The sequence below is a fragment of the Bufo gargarizans genome, chromosome 4, assembly GCF_014858855.1.
Source record: "Bufo gargarizans isolate SCDJY-AF-19 chromosome 4, ASM1485885v1, whole genome shotgun sequence".
NCBI lineage: Eukaryota > Metazoa > Chordata > Amphibia > Anura > Bufonidae > Bufo > Bufo gargarizans.
The window spans coordinates 527,758,728-527,773,093 of record NC_058083.1 but is presented as its reverse complement, the minus strand read 5'-3'; the positions used below and the strand labels follow the sequence as shown (position 1 = coordinate 527,773,093).

The following is a 14,366-nucleotide window of genomic DNA, read 5'->3' as shown; positions in this document are numbered from 1 at the left end:
AGAAACTGTGTACGGATCCCACTTGGAAAATCCAAAATACCCTGCGCAGGTTTCTACATACATACGTAGAGAAAAATGAGAGAAACTGCTTCCGACTTTTCCGAGACACCCCACCTGGTATTTTTTGCCTAAAATACACAAGTCACTGACCCAGCCCCCTGGGAGACCTATTGTCTCCGGGACTGGGTCAGTGACCGAACCGGTGTCCAGGTACATAGACTGGCTTTTGAGACCCATTGTTAAGATGATACCCTCGCATCTGAGGGACACTTCGGACCTCCTCCGGTCACTGACCGATATTCAGTGGCAGGAGGAGTTTCAACTCGTGTCCCTCGATGTGGAGAGTCTCTATACCCGGATCCCTCAGGAGAAGGGCATTGAGGCAGTGATGGAAGTCCTACAGAATACAGATAGAAGTGAGGACTTCAAGATGTTTATCACGGAAGGCCTGAAACTAATTCTCACAAACAATGCCTTTATGTTTGGAGATTCCTGGTATAAACAAAGAGTCGGTACCGCGATGGGGACCCCAGTGGCATATACTTTTGCCAATCTGTACCTGGCCCGCTTCGAAGATCGTTTTGTGTACTCGAGTTTTAATCCATTTCAGAAATACATGCATGCCTATTATAGGTTCGTGGATGATGTATTCATCATATGGTCCAGCGACGAGGCACACTTCCGGGCTTTCGTGAATTACTTGAATACACAGAATGACATGAACATGCAATTTACTTACCAGTTTGGGGGCAATAAAATCGAATTCCTGGATGTAGTGGTATCAGTGGTGGGGGGGGGAGCTGGTGACGGAAGGTTTTCGCAAGCCGACCGCCGCCAACTCCTTTCTCCACTTCTCCAGCTATCACCCAAGCACAGTGAAACAATCAGTGCCATATGGCAAATTCAGAAGACTTGCGCGCATAAATACCACCTCAATGAGTTATGAAAAACAGGCGCAAGATCTGCGCGATAGGCTGAGACATAGAGGGTATCCCCCAGACTTGTTGAATCAAGCTATGAAAAAAGTGTCAAAAGTACATCAGACAGAACTAAGGGAGGGTAAACCCTCAATAAAAGGGCCCCCACCCTTCGCTTTTTCCTTTAATTTCAGTCCTATGGCCGATAAGATAAAACAGGTCATAAAGAAAAATTGGAGTATCCTAGTGAGGGACGATTCCCTAAAACAATTGAAAGATATGAAACCAGTGATAGCGTTTAGAAGATGCCATACTATACGCGATCAAGTGGTAACTAGCCATTTCAGAAAAAAAACTTCTCACATGGCTGTCTGAACAGAGACCAAAAGGGAATAGCTGTTCCTTCTGCAGCTTCAATTCCCAATTACAAGTGATCTCTGTTGCAGGGATAGAACATAGGGTTTTTCCACTCCTTACCTGCCGCAGCAAATTTGTGGTTTATATAATTTTATGTAGATGCAGACGCTTCTACATCGGAAAAACCATTAGCTGCTTATTTGAAAGATTCCGCGAACACCTAAATTCCTTAAAAACAGGAAAGAGTGTTCCGCGGTTAATAGAGCATGTGAACAGGGCACATAGTGGAAATCCCAATGTGTTGACTTTTGCTGGCCTTGAAGTAGTTAACCGCACTGAAAGAGGTGGTGATAGAGAAAGGGAGCTTCTGAGAAGAGAAGCCATATAGATCCTAATGGGTCCCCCTGGGACAAAATGAAAAAATTGATATGAGCGTATTTTTGTAATGAACCATTCTTGTTTATTGTATTTTCGTATTTTAATTTGTTCTTATTGGTTTATGTATTTTTATATATGCACCTTACATCATTGAAGAGGTCCCGCTAGATTCAAACCCCTGCCCTACCTTTGAGAGGCCAGGTGTTGATTAATTTGTAATTAGGCAAATTACTGTGATGACGCGGCTTCCTGTGCACTATATAAGGTGCCGTGACCCCTTCAGTGATGGAAAGCCAGAAGAAGCGCATATACGCGCGAAACGGCTGTCGCTTACTTGCTGCTGTATCTGCAACCCTTGCACCCCCCTCCTGCCATGGAATAAAGTTACCTGCCTATCATCGGTGAGTGCCGCTCGTTTTGTTCTCTTCTTCCTTTTATCATATATGCTCACTGCAGCTACAAGCTGAGCACCTCCGTGAGGCACCACTCCTCGGCGGTCGCATCCTGATAATTTTAGGTTTGGTGTAGTGCCACTGGTTATCTGCTCTACATTTCATATGCCTGCTCACTAATTTCCCAAACTTGTGCTGTTGTTAATGACCAATAAATACTTAGTGACTGGACGCCTCAGTGGGTGGTTTGAACAAAAAGTGACAGACATCAATTCTACTACTAATGTTTTCTGATAATTAACTTGGGTGTTAATAACCTGCTTTTAGCGTATTTCTCACCAATTTTTTTTAGTTTTTTTTTAGCGTCATTACACTCTGCGACCCAAACTTGGCAATATGTCTATAAAAAATTCAAACGGACAGAGTCTAGTGCAACTGTGTGTAATGACCGGCGTCACGCACAGGGAGGGAAAAGGGAAGGCCCTGCCCAAGAGAGAGGAAAAGGTGGTGACCCCTGATTCACCTTGCGGCTGGCACCTGACTGCCCTGACGTCCCTAGACGGGTTCCTCACCCGTACGCCGATCACGCGCCTAAACCCTGGCTTTTCCTAAGATGAGCCCTAGTCCGCACCACTGACACTAAGAGGAAAAACACCAGGGAGAGGACAGACAATACAGACAAACATATAATCCCAGGTGGGCGACAACAGCAGACCACAAAGGTCCAACAGGGATCCGGAGGGAAACGTTCTGGACCAACAACCAGAGAACGCAGCAACACAGCTCCAGTGGGTGAGTATAGAAGTCCAGGCAGGAAGCTCTATATCTGGCAACCAGAGAAGTGTGAGAGGGGAATATAAGGAGGTTGGGAGTGCTGGACAAGGAACAGCTGAGGAGAAGGAGCTACGGATCCCTGAGTGAGCCAAAAAGGGTTGCAAAGCAAACCCAGAAAGCTACCATAAGGAAACAGCACTATCTTACATAGAGCGCGCAGCCAACCGCTGCGATTTCCTGACCCCGGGTATAACGGAGTCAGGCGTGGTTCTTGACACCCTCGTGACACTGTGATGCAGAAAAACACATCATCCAGTTAGGATTAATATTGTAGAAGGTTTTCGTGATTGTGAATTTTTTTTTTTTTTATGTAAACTGGGCTGACAGCTGGCTAATACACATTAAGAAAAAATTTAGTACAGTAGCTTTAAATATTGATGTGCAAGCAAGTAGAGCCTCACTGGATGGAAATTGCTGTATTCCAATGACACACACTACATTACGCTGACCCTGTCCTGTTCCTAGCTTAAACTTCTCTAATTAAAATTCGAATTAAATCTAATTAGCTAGTATATTTCCTAAACCTGTCCCTGTCTGACCCAAAACTTGATGTCTTGTGTGGAGATGTTTCTCATTGGCAGGGACTAGAAAAATGGTCAGGATTGAAGAAGCGTTGGATTGCAGTTAGTACAGGGCAGGTTTTGAAGAAAACCTGTTGTTACGATCTGTAGATCTGGATCCACTGTGCCAGCCACCCAGTAGTAGTAGGCTGCTGACCCACGTAGATCAGGGACAGCAGAGCGGAGTACTAGAGGAATCAGGCTAACTCGTAGTCAGGAACAGTATACTCCCAATTCTTAATTTTACATATAAAAATAACTAATAATTTTTTTTACATAATTGGTATTGCCGAGTCATAAAACGTCCGTGTATCATGTGCAGTGAATACAGTAACAGCAAAAAAATAAATAAATACCCAATTTGCTGTTTATTGGTCACCTTACACTAACCAAAAAAAGTTGAATACTACAGCTCATCCCACAAAAAACAAGCCCTCGAACAGTTCTGTAGGCTAAGATATTAAAAAAGTTATAGCTGTCAGAAAATACAAAGAATTTTGTAAAAGGTTTTAATTTTTTTTAAAGGGTTTGTCTCACTTTAGTAAATGGCATTTATCATGTAGACAGAGTTGATACGGCAAGCACGGCCACTGCTACTGGATTGTAGGGTGGTCGTAACCATGCAAACAAGAAGTGTATGATATGATGGAAAAATGAATCCAGCCAGCAAAGGAAGCAATATGGAGAATCGCAATACATTAGTAAGTGTCTTGTATTAACTTTCTCTACATGATAAATGCTATTTGCTGAAGTGAGACAACCCCTTTAAGTAGTACAACATAGTAAAAACTATTCAAATTTGGTGTTGACATAATTGTATTAATTATTGACTTGACGTCATGTGATTTTTAGTGCACCGTGAATTTATAAAAACAAAACCTAAAGAACCTTTGGCAGAATTGCATTTTTTCCGTTCCACCCCACGAAGAATATTTTCCCATTTTTAAATGGAAGATATGATAAATTAAATGGTGTCAATAAAAAAGACAACTGCAAAACTTAAGCGAACAAAAAATTAAAAAAGTTATGTAACTTGGAAAGTGAGAAAGAAAAAACAAAAATACAAAAGGGAAAATTGGCCTGATCATTGGGGAGTTAACCATACACTGCAATACTGGAGATAGCATAAAAAACTGTGCTCGGCTATTTCTGACAAGTCCTATAGAGATAAATGGAGCGACGTGTGTGCATGCCCATCCTCCAGCTTAGCTCATTTTGGGGGACCTGCATTGTACGTGGACCCCATTCTTGTGATAGGTGGGGACCACCACTGATTTAATCCTTGGATATGTTCCTACTATTATGAAAACAGAATATCTACCATTGGTCTATGAGTGTGACTGATCAACTGATTGTGTCATCATGAAGGGTCCTTTAAAAGTAAGATGTAGCTGGTACAGATGAGTTAATGATAAAGGGACCTGCGACTCGTATTCTTTCTTGTATTGTACAGTATAGTATGATGTATAAAGTTCATGTAATATAATGTTATGTAGACATCAGAAGGCATTGTTAGGGAGCAAGTACTACAAAGAAGTTCTACACCTGCCATATTTCCTACAATCTAAACATTACAATGGTTTTCTCCTGTGTGAGTTCTCTGGTGTCTAAGAACCAATTTCAGGTGAAAACATTTCCCACACTGGCCTCTCTCCTGGTTCAAATCTTAGATTGCCCCCAAGTGTTAATTTCTGATGAAAACACTTCCCACATTCAGAACATAAAATCATTTCTCTCCTGTGTGAGTTCTCTGATGCCTATTAAGATATAATTTTTTACTAAAACATTTTCCACATTCTGAACATGAATATGGCTTCTCTCCTGTGTGAGTTCTATGATGTCTATCAAGATCTGATTTTTGAATAAAACATTTCCCACATTCTGAGCATGGAAATGGTTTTACTCCTGTGTGAATTCTCTGATGTCTATAAAGATATAATTTTTGACTAAAACTTTTTCCACATTCAGAGCATGAAAATGGTTTCACTCCTGTGTGAATTCTTAGATGTTCCACCAGAGAGGATTTCCGCCTAAAACACTTATCACATTCAGAACATGAAAATGGTTTCTCTTCTGTGTGAGTTTGACTAAAACATGCCCTGCATTGTGAAATCTGATGATTTGTGTTATTGACAAAACATGCTCCACATTCTGAGCATAGAAACGTCTTATCTGTTTTGTGAGTTCTCTGATGATGAAGCAGAGCGGATTTATGAGTAAAACATGTTCCACATTCGGAACATGAAAATGGCTTCTCTCCTGTATGGGTTCTTAGATGTTCCACAAGACGTGATTTCTGACTAAAACGCTTCCCACATTCTGAACATGGAAACGGCTTCTCCCCTGTGTGAGTTCTGTGATGTCTATCAAAATCCGATTTTTGAATAAAACATTTCCCACATTCTAAGCATGAAAATGGTTTCTTTCCTGTGTGAGTTCTCTGGTGTCTATCAAAATCCGATTTCCGACCAAAACATTTTCCACATTGTGGACATAAATGTGGCTTCTCCCCTGTGTGAATTCTCCGATGTTCTACTAGAATGAATTTCCTGGTAAAAGATTTTCCACATTCTAAGCATGAAAATGCCCTTTGATCTCTGTGATTTGTCTCATGCAAAGAAAGGTTAGATTTCTTTTCAAAACGTTTCCCATGTGAAAATATTTCCTCCCAGTTATGTCCGGTTATTTGTTTGCCAATCAGTGATTGATCAGGTGAAGGTTTCTTGTGACCAGCGGTATCGGTGGATAGATCTCCCCCATGAAGGACTGAGGGTTCATTAGGAGCTATTGAATTAGCTTGTGTGGTATTGTTATCTTCTGCTTCATGACATGAAGATAAATGGAGATGTCCATTGGAGTCGCTCATCCCGTCTTCATCTGAAAATGGAACAAATGTTCTTATTTTCCCAAATAAAGTGATTCATATTTTTATTAACCATTCTAGCTTTACTGAGACAAAAGTATATAGCAGATAGAAGAAAACAGTTAAGGGCTTTTTCACAGGCTCTGTTCGGGGCCTCAGTCACATATAACATAAAAAATTTAAAAAAAAGCAGGACTTTTTTGTCCAGTAATAAAATAGTATTTTGAATGGAAACTGAACAGACTCCATTGTAGTTAATGGCTTCTGTTCAGCTACGTTTGTCTACGTCATTCGTTATGTGCCAAATCCAGTTATTTTTGTTGTTCTGCTCCCCTAATGGAGAAAAAGAACAAAAATAACTATCGCAGATGTGAACTCACCCTAATGCCAGTTTCAGTGAGTAAAATCACATGCACTTATAAAAAAAATTAAAAAAATTAGAATATGTTTCAATACCAGTTACAGTATGCACAAAAATATTAATAATTTTACACCACGCTTGCCACATTTCTAAAAGTGGGTGGCGTCTACCCACCCAACAGATGTAAATGTAGATTTAGGTTTCTGGTGCACTGACGTTCCTAACTTTGCATTAACCTCTTAAGAATTTTGTGGATTTTATGGTAGCGGACTTTGCGCTTACTAATTTTCCCCATAGTATTCATTAGTTCTTTCTCTGCAGAGGTCCCGGAATATAATCGCTTGTAGAGTTAACAATTCTATCCAGACCATACAACAATATTGAAAAAAAAACATTAAGAAAGTCCATAAAAAGGTAGAATGTTGCTTATAAGTTTGTAAACCCATAAGAATTTTCTTTAATTCTGCATGCATTTGAGCTAAAACTACATCAGATTTTCAAGTCTTAAAAGTAGATAAAGATTACCCGCTAAAACAAATGAGCCATAAAGCTTAGACGGTCATTTATTTTTGGAGGAACATGATTCGATTCAAGGTCTGTCTGTGAGAGGCAAAGGTATGTGAACCTATAGGATTAGCAGATAATTTGAAGGGGAAATTGGAGTCCAGTGTTTTCAATCAATGGGTGACAATCAGGTGAGAGCAGCGACCTTTTTTTTTTTTTTGGGGGGGGGGGAGTTTAAACACTTTTTTATTGAGATCAGGAGATGATATCATACATAGATAATACAGGTCATACATCATGGTATACTTCCCTTTTAACTAGGGAGACATGTAGCTGAGATACCATGCAATACGTTGTCTTTAAATCCTCATGGGCATTTTATACTAGACAAAGTACCCATTTTAGAGTGATCTCTTGTATATAAAAATCTCCTTTATCTCCATTTTCTATTTACCCCCCCCCAACTCAACTTGTCCAAAGTTAAAGGGGTTTTGCCATCTCAGACAATGGAGGCATATCGCTAGGAGAATAACGGAGCAGGGAAATTAACGGAGGGCGCACTGCGCATGAGCAGCCACCCTCCATTCATTTCTATGGGGCCGCCGAAAATAGCTGAGCGCTGGCTCGGCTATTTCGGTCTGCCCCATAGAAATTAATGGGAGCAGGGGTGCACTCCCATTCACTTCTATTGGAGCAGTGGGGAGCAGCGCTTGGTGGTGGACGGTCCTCCAGCCACAGCTCTCCCCGCTTCGTTCTCGTTGTAGATGCAGGTTCAGAGGTGGGACCCCCACCTATCAGACAATGGGGGAATATGCCTCCATTGTATTTGATGGGAATACCCCTTTAACAAGGTTCCTTATGCCTTTGTCAGGTATGATTCTTGGTCCCCAGGGAGGATCCCTTACACTGCTAGAACCAATCTAACCTACTTTCCCCTTAACTGAGCCTACAAATACCATGCAGTGTGTTTGAAGTGGTCCATCAGATTCCCTACCTCCGTATCAGTCAATGAGTGGTCCACGAACTTCCTCCACTTGGAGAAGAATCTTTCCTTGGCTTTTTCCTTAGGTCTTTCTGTACCTAACCTGTCCATTTAAAGGAGGTACATCATAGTGCCCAAGACCTCTTCCATGGTCGGGACAGAGGATTATAACCAATGTCTCAATATGCACTTTTTAATTGATAATAAAACCAGATGAACTCCCTTTGTTGCAACTATGTTTGATGTGTCAGCTTCTTGATCCCTAGAGATATAGTGAAAGATGCACTGTTGTGGGGTAGGTCGTACTTCTGTACCCCAGAGTTCTTTGTTATACTGGAGAACCTGAAGTCATACAGAGTGTAAGTTGGGACATTCTCACAATCCATGAAGTAACACTGCTTTCTGTAGATTACACTTGGGACACCATCTAAGGTTATGGGCAGGTGCATCCATATATGAGATATCGAAGGAGATGTGGCATTGTGCATAATATGGAAATGCATCTCCTTCCACTGGTCACTGCTAACCACCAGTCTTATCTTGTCCATACCTTCCCTCATTTTGGAGGCTAACTCATTGCCACCAAGTTAGTCGTTCAGGATCCCCCAACATACCCTGCCTGTGCTTTACAATATGATATGGTAAGGAGAAATGGTAGCTGAAGAGATGTTTTCAGCTGGTATTCAGACTGAAATTCTCAGCGCTGATAGCAGATCCTTTAATGTCTTAATTCCCAGCTCTCTCCATTCCTTAAACAGTTTGTTCTGTCTTCCCTGTGGAAAAGTGGGGAGAGACCATAAAGGCATATATGGAGAGAGATATATAGGAAGCTTGTATATTTTGCATATAGCTTTCCAGGAAGCCACGGGTGTAAGTACCCTATGTTTAATAGAAGCCAGGATACTGGGGGCTACCAATGCCTGTTCTAGAGATAGGGTTGAGAAGTGAGATGTATCCCATATCCAATCCTGTATGTGCCTGAACGAAGCGGCCAGATGATAATTACTAATGTTAGGCTGCTGAAGCCCTCCCTCCCATTTAGGCATACAATGTTTTGCATAGGCTATACAATGTCTCTTCTTTTTCCATAGAAAAGAGGTAAAGGCTGATTGTAACCTATTAATATCTACATGGAGAATAAGTAGAGGGATTGTCTACATTGGGTATAGGAATCTAGCGAAGCTCACCACCTTTAATAAATGAACCCTGCCTAGAAAGGAAAGTGGTAGACTTGACCATCTCTCCAGTTTCTGTTCAATCCTGCAAAACAGCGGAGGATAGTTTAAAGTGTAAAGAGGGGAGGAGCACCTACCTATTTTTATCCCCAGGTAAGTAAGATGACCGGGTGCTAATTCCACCATATATTGAGAAGGGCTCTTGGGCTTACCCCCTTGTAGGAATAATAGCTGGCTTTTATTGATGTTAATCTTATACCCTGTGATAGCGCCAAAGTACCAGAAAGCATTTAGCACTCTCTCCAAGTGTCGGTCGGTGGAGTGTAAGAACAGTAGAAGATCATCTGCAAAGCAGTAAAGTTTCACTTCCTTCTTCCCCACCCTTACACCCTCATATATGTCTGATTGAATTAAGTATTGGGCCAAAGGCTCCAAGGCAATATTGAAGAAGAGGGGAAAGACGGGACACCCCTCCCTTGTTCCCTTCTGAAGATTGATCGGACCAGATAGGAAACCTGGCAGGCTAACCCTTGCTTGGGGTTGTGTATAGATTGCTCTCAAGAAAGATCTAAAGGCCCCCCGAATCCCCATCCCTTGTATGACTTCTCCCAGCCACCTCCAGTTGACATTATTGAAAGCCTTCTCAACACCAATCGCCAAGATAGCTCGAAAAATTAGTGTATTAATACTCTCACTGATGTAGGCCCAGTTCTCCTTCCTCTTCAGTCTGAGGCAGTCCTCTGGTCTTTGCTGGGTAGACAGGGATCCATGGGACTTTTTTCGGGTTCTGTCGGGCGTGTATCTTCCTCTGGGGGATGCACCATCCCCCCTTACGGTGGTAATCCTCCCTGGCGAACACATTAGGGGTATTTTAGGTCCATCAGAGAATTCTTGTCTCTCCCTGGGCTGTTTCTACTATAAATGGTCCTCCGATCTCCACGGAGCATATTTGGGCAAATTGCCCAGGGGGAATCGATTCGGGTAGTCCCACAATCTTCAGATTGTTCCTCCTGGAACGGTTTTCAAGGTTCGCAACCTTATCTCTCAGTTTGATTTGTGCAAATCATCTCCCGGACCCGTGTTTGAGCCCTTCCAGCTCATCCTCTACAAGGCTGATTCTCTGTTCCAGTTCCAGGATCTGGGAGAAATACTGCACAACCTCTGTAGCTGCTGCAATACCAATACCGTCGCTTCCAGAGTTGCTTTAATGTCCAGCAGCAGAAGCTTGGCCACCTCTACTACCAGTGTCTGGCAAGGTATCGTCAACCCTGTGTTACAACCAGACATCTGAGAAGCTCTGACAGATGCCTTTCAGAACCTCCTCCTTGAGTTTTCTTTGTTGTAGTTCCTCATCTCGTTAGCCTCTCTCAGCTGTCTTGTAGTTGGACTGATTGCATCCCTTTAAATTCCTCCCCATAATGCATTAGTGTGCGGCTTATACAACTTCCTGGAGTGTGTGCGCATGCTGATCCTATTTTCCAGTCTTCTACAAGATAAGTGTTGTACATTCATTTGTGATTATCTGTTTGCTGGATCCCAGGTGACCCTGACTTCCTCCGTGTCTAGTGTAGGGAGCCGGTGGTCGTGTCCCCTCACTATTGTAGGGTGTTCAGGTGTTATATAGTCGAGGTACGAGGATATGCGATCATCCACCATTGGGGTGTTCGCATAGGCTGAGCAGTCAGGGAGAGTGCCAGGTCTTATGCAGGGGTCTCCCTTTATGTTCCTTAGTTTTAGATCCAGTGAGTCTCATATTCATTTTGTATTGTCTTGTTTCCCGTACACCTTCCGTGACACCCTGGTATGTGCTTCAGATCATCATCCTCTTTTCCACTTGTGACCGGGTCTGGTTGTCACTGTGGTGGTTGCAAGGAAGATCTGGTGACTCTTAGAGCCCTGTTTTGCCACGTGTTTGTCTGCTGTCTCTCTATATTTCGCAATACTGCGGAGGGTAAATTTTGGGGATAAATCGCAGGAAAGTTGTTGAGTTTCCCCGGTATTAAGTCCAGAGTCATGGAGCACTACTTCTTCCCTGCCTTACATGCGTGTGCCGGAACCGGAACTCGACTTGTTTTATTTAAAGAACAGGGATCAATCAAAGTCTTATCTTGACAATACATGTTTGTGGAAGTGTATCATGACACAAACAAACAACATTTCTGAGGACCTAGGAAGAATTTTTGATGCTTATCAGGCTGGAAAAGGTTACAAAACCGTATATAAAGAGTTTGGACTCCACAGTCAGACAGACTATGTACAAATAGAGGTAATTCAAGACTATAATTACCCTCCCAGGAGTGGTCAACCAACAAAGATCACACCAACAGCAAGGATTGTAATAGTCAGAGAGGTCACAAAGGACCCCAAGGTAACCTCTAAGCAACTAAAGGCCTTTCTCACATTAGCTAATGTTAATGTTCATGAGTCCACCATGGCAAGATTGCAAGGAGAAAGATGCTGCTCTCTAAAAAGAATACTGCAGCCCGTCTGCAGTTCGCTAAAGATCACCTGGACAAGCCAGAAGGCTATTGGAATAATGTTTTCTGGATGAGATCAAAATAGGACTTTCTGGTTTAAATGAGAAGCGTTTGGAGACAGGAAAACATTGCATTCCAGCATAAAAATCAAGTGAATGGGTCTGCGTCTGCAGACGGCTGGCACACGGTCAGTGCCTATGCATTGCGGATCACAATTTGCAGTCCGCAGCACAGGCAAGCCCGACACACGTTAGTTTTTTTTGTGTGTTTTTTTTTTTTGCAAACTCCAGGCAGCTTTCATGTGTCTTTTACCAATGAATGGCTTCTTTCTAGCCTCTCTGCTATAAAACCCAGATTGGTGGGATTCTGAAGTATTGGTTGACCTTGAGAATCTGGAAGTTTCTCCCATCTGCACACAGAATCTCTGGAGCTTAGCCACAGTGACCATTTGGTTCTTGGTCATCTCTCTTACAAAGGCCCCTCTCCCCCAATTACTTAGTTTGGTGGCAGCTCTAGGAAGAGTCCTGGTTGTTCCAAACTTCTTCCATTTAAGAATTATGGAGGCCTCTGTGCTCTTGAGGACTTTCAGAGCAGCAGAATTGTTTTTGGCCCCTTGTCCAGATCTGTGCCTCCACACAATCCTGTCTCTGAGCTCTACTGGCAGTTCTTTTCTCTTCATGGCTTGGTTTTTGCTCTGATATGCAGTGTCAGCTGTGAGATCTTATACAGACACGGACGGGTATTTCCAAATCATGTCCAATCAACTGCATTTACCACAGGTTACTCCAGTGTAGAAACATTTCCAAGACGATTAAGAGAAATGGCAGGCCCCAGAACTAAAATGTCAAGTGTCACAGCAAAGGAGCTGAATACTTATTTCCAGGATAAATTGTAGTTCTTTCTCTTTACAAGTACATTTTCAAACATTTTTAAAATTCTGTTTTCTTTTGCGTTATGGGGTATTGAGTGCAGATTGATGGGATAATATAACAAAAAGTAAAAAAAAGTCAACGGGTCTGAACACTTTCTGAATGCACTGTACATATAAGACGACATCTCATGTCTTGAATACGAAAGGAAAAAAATATTACTGCAGTATCTGCACATTTTACACAAATTGTCTTTTTTAATTCAGGGTTTCGAAAGAATGAACTCCACAACATGTGAAGGGGTCTACAGATCCAAAATTATCTATTCACTCCTCACTGATATATTATGGGGGTCAGTTATCAAAGGCCAGCATTTCACATGGAAGTCTTAGTTCACACCTCGCTGGAGAAAGATTTGACCAATTTATTAAGAGGTGCACACCTTTTAATACATTTGTACTTTCTGTGCTGTTCATGTGCCAGAAGTAAAAAAAAAAAAAACTCTTCTAACCAGATGCTGGAGTAGATTTCTGGCGTAATTTGTGCCAGTTTTCTAGTGCGCATAATGTTGTATCATTCGGCCTGTAGAGGTCCCACCCGCTGCCTCTACCTCTCGCCCACTGAAAAATAGCAAGAGTGTCAGAAAAAGCTAAAAAGTCAAAACATTTTTCAGACTGGCACTTGCAACAAAACTTTTATACACCGAAAAATGCCACAGAGCTATAATGAATGACCCCTTATGTATTTATATGATGTCTGTTCAACGTGTGTGTACATCTACAGGTGAAACTCGAATAATTAGAATATTGTGCAAAGTTCATTTATTTCAGTAATGCAACTTAAAAGGTGAAACTAACACATGAGACTCCTTACAGGCAAAGCGAGATATTCCAAAGTCACAATTTCAGGTCCCCTTTGCTCAGGAGGTATGGATTTATTAGCTGACTAGTGTGTGACACTTTGAGCCTCGAATATTGAACCTTTTCACAATATTCAAATTTTAAGATGCATTAATGCAATACCTTTTAAGTTGCATTACTGTAATAATTGGACTTTTGCAGAATATTCACATTTTTTAAGTTTCACCTGTAAGTTCTCATATGTGAATATATTGTCATCTCATCCATAGAGTACACATCTGTGTTTATTTCATTGTAGAGGTCAGACAGCTCAGGGTGGTATCTCTATATACTTATGTACAATATGTGGTCCTTTGGGTTTGTTTTATAATATTACATGCAGTACGTATGGATAGGCTGTGACTGAGGGCCTGAAACAAGTAAGTGATCATATCTGTGTTGGATCTTATGTGGATATATCATAAAGCCTGAAGGTTTATTATGTTCTCCGGGTGCAGGACCCTCTTCATTATCCTACAGGAAATACACACAGTGACTGAATACATTGTCTATATGTGATGATCAGATGATGGGGGAATCTGACTCTGAAAAAACTGTTCTCTCCTCTACAGTCATGGAAGGTCTCCTCTTACCCGGTGATGTGAGGGACTGGTGATTCTCCATCAAGACATCCTTGTACAGATCCTTGTGTCCTTCTAAATACTTCCACTCCTCCATAGAGAAATAGACAGCGACATCCTGACACCTTATAGGAACCTGACAACACAAGGACACAGTCATTACCAGACCCCTCCCTTGGCGTTATTGTATAATGTCCCAGCATTCCCAGCAGCGCTC

The 14,366-nt window shown here is 41.9% G+C and overlaps 1 protein-coding gene across 1 annotated transcript; it reads right to left on the bottom strand.

Annotated features, from left to right (window-relative positions):
• Positions 1-4,097: 4,097 nt before the first annotated feature.
• LOC122934812 (gastrula zinc finger protein XlCGF26.1-like) lies at positions 4,098-14,280 on the bottom strand. The gene is made up of 2 exons (XM_044290513.1): positions 14,162-14,280; positions 4,098-6,315 (listed from the first exon to the last, which is right to left on the bottom strand). Exons 1-2 carry the CDS (start codon positions 14,244-14,246, stop codon positions 5,165-5,167), a joined length of 1,236 nt encoding a protein of 411 aa, XP_044146448.1. The 5' UTR covers positions 14,247-14,280; the 3' UTR covers positions 4,098-5,164.
• Between the last annotated feature and the right edge of the window lie 86 nt (positions 14,281-14,366).

Excerpts from the sequence above, each read along its gene's own strand:
- LOC122934812 (XM_044290513.1), bottom strand. The coding sequence starts at position 14,246 with ATGGAGGAGTGGAAGTATTTAGAAGGACACAAGGATCTGTACAAGGAT. Across the intron at positions 6,316-14,161 it reads CCAGTCCCTCACATCACCGG|ATGAAGACGGGATGAGCGAC; the intron begins GTAAGAGGAGAC and ends TTCCATTTTCAG.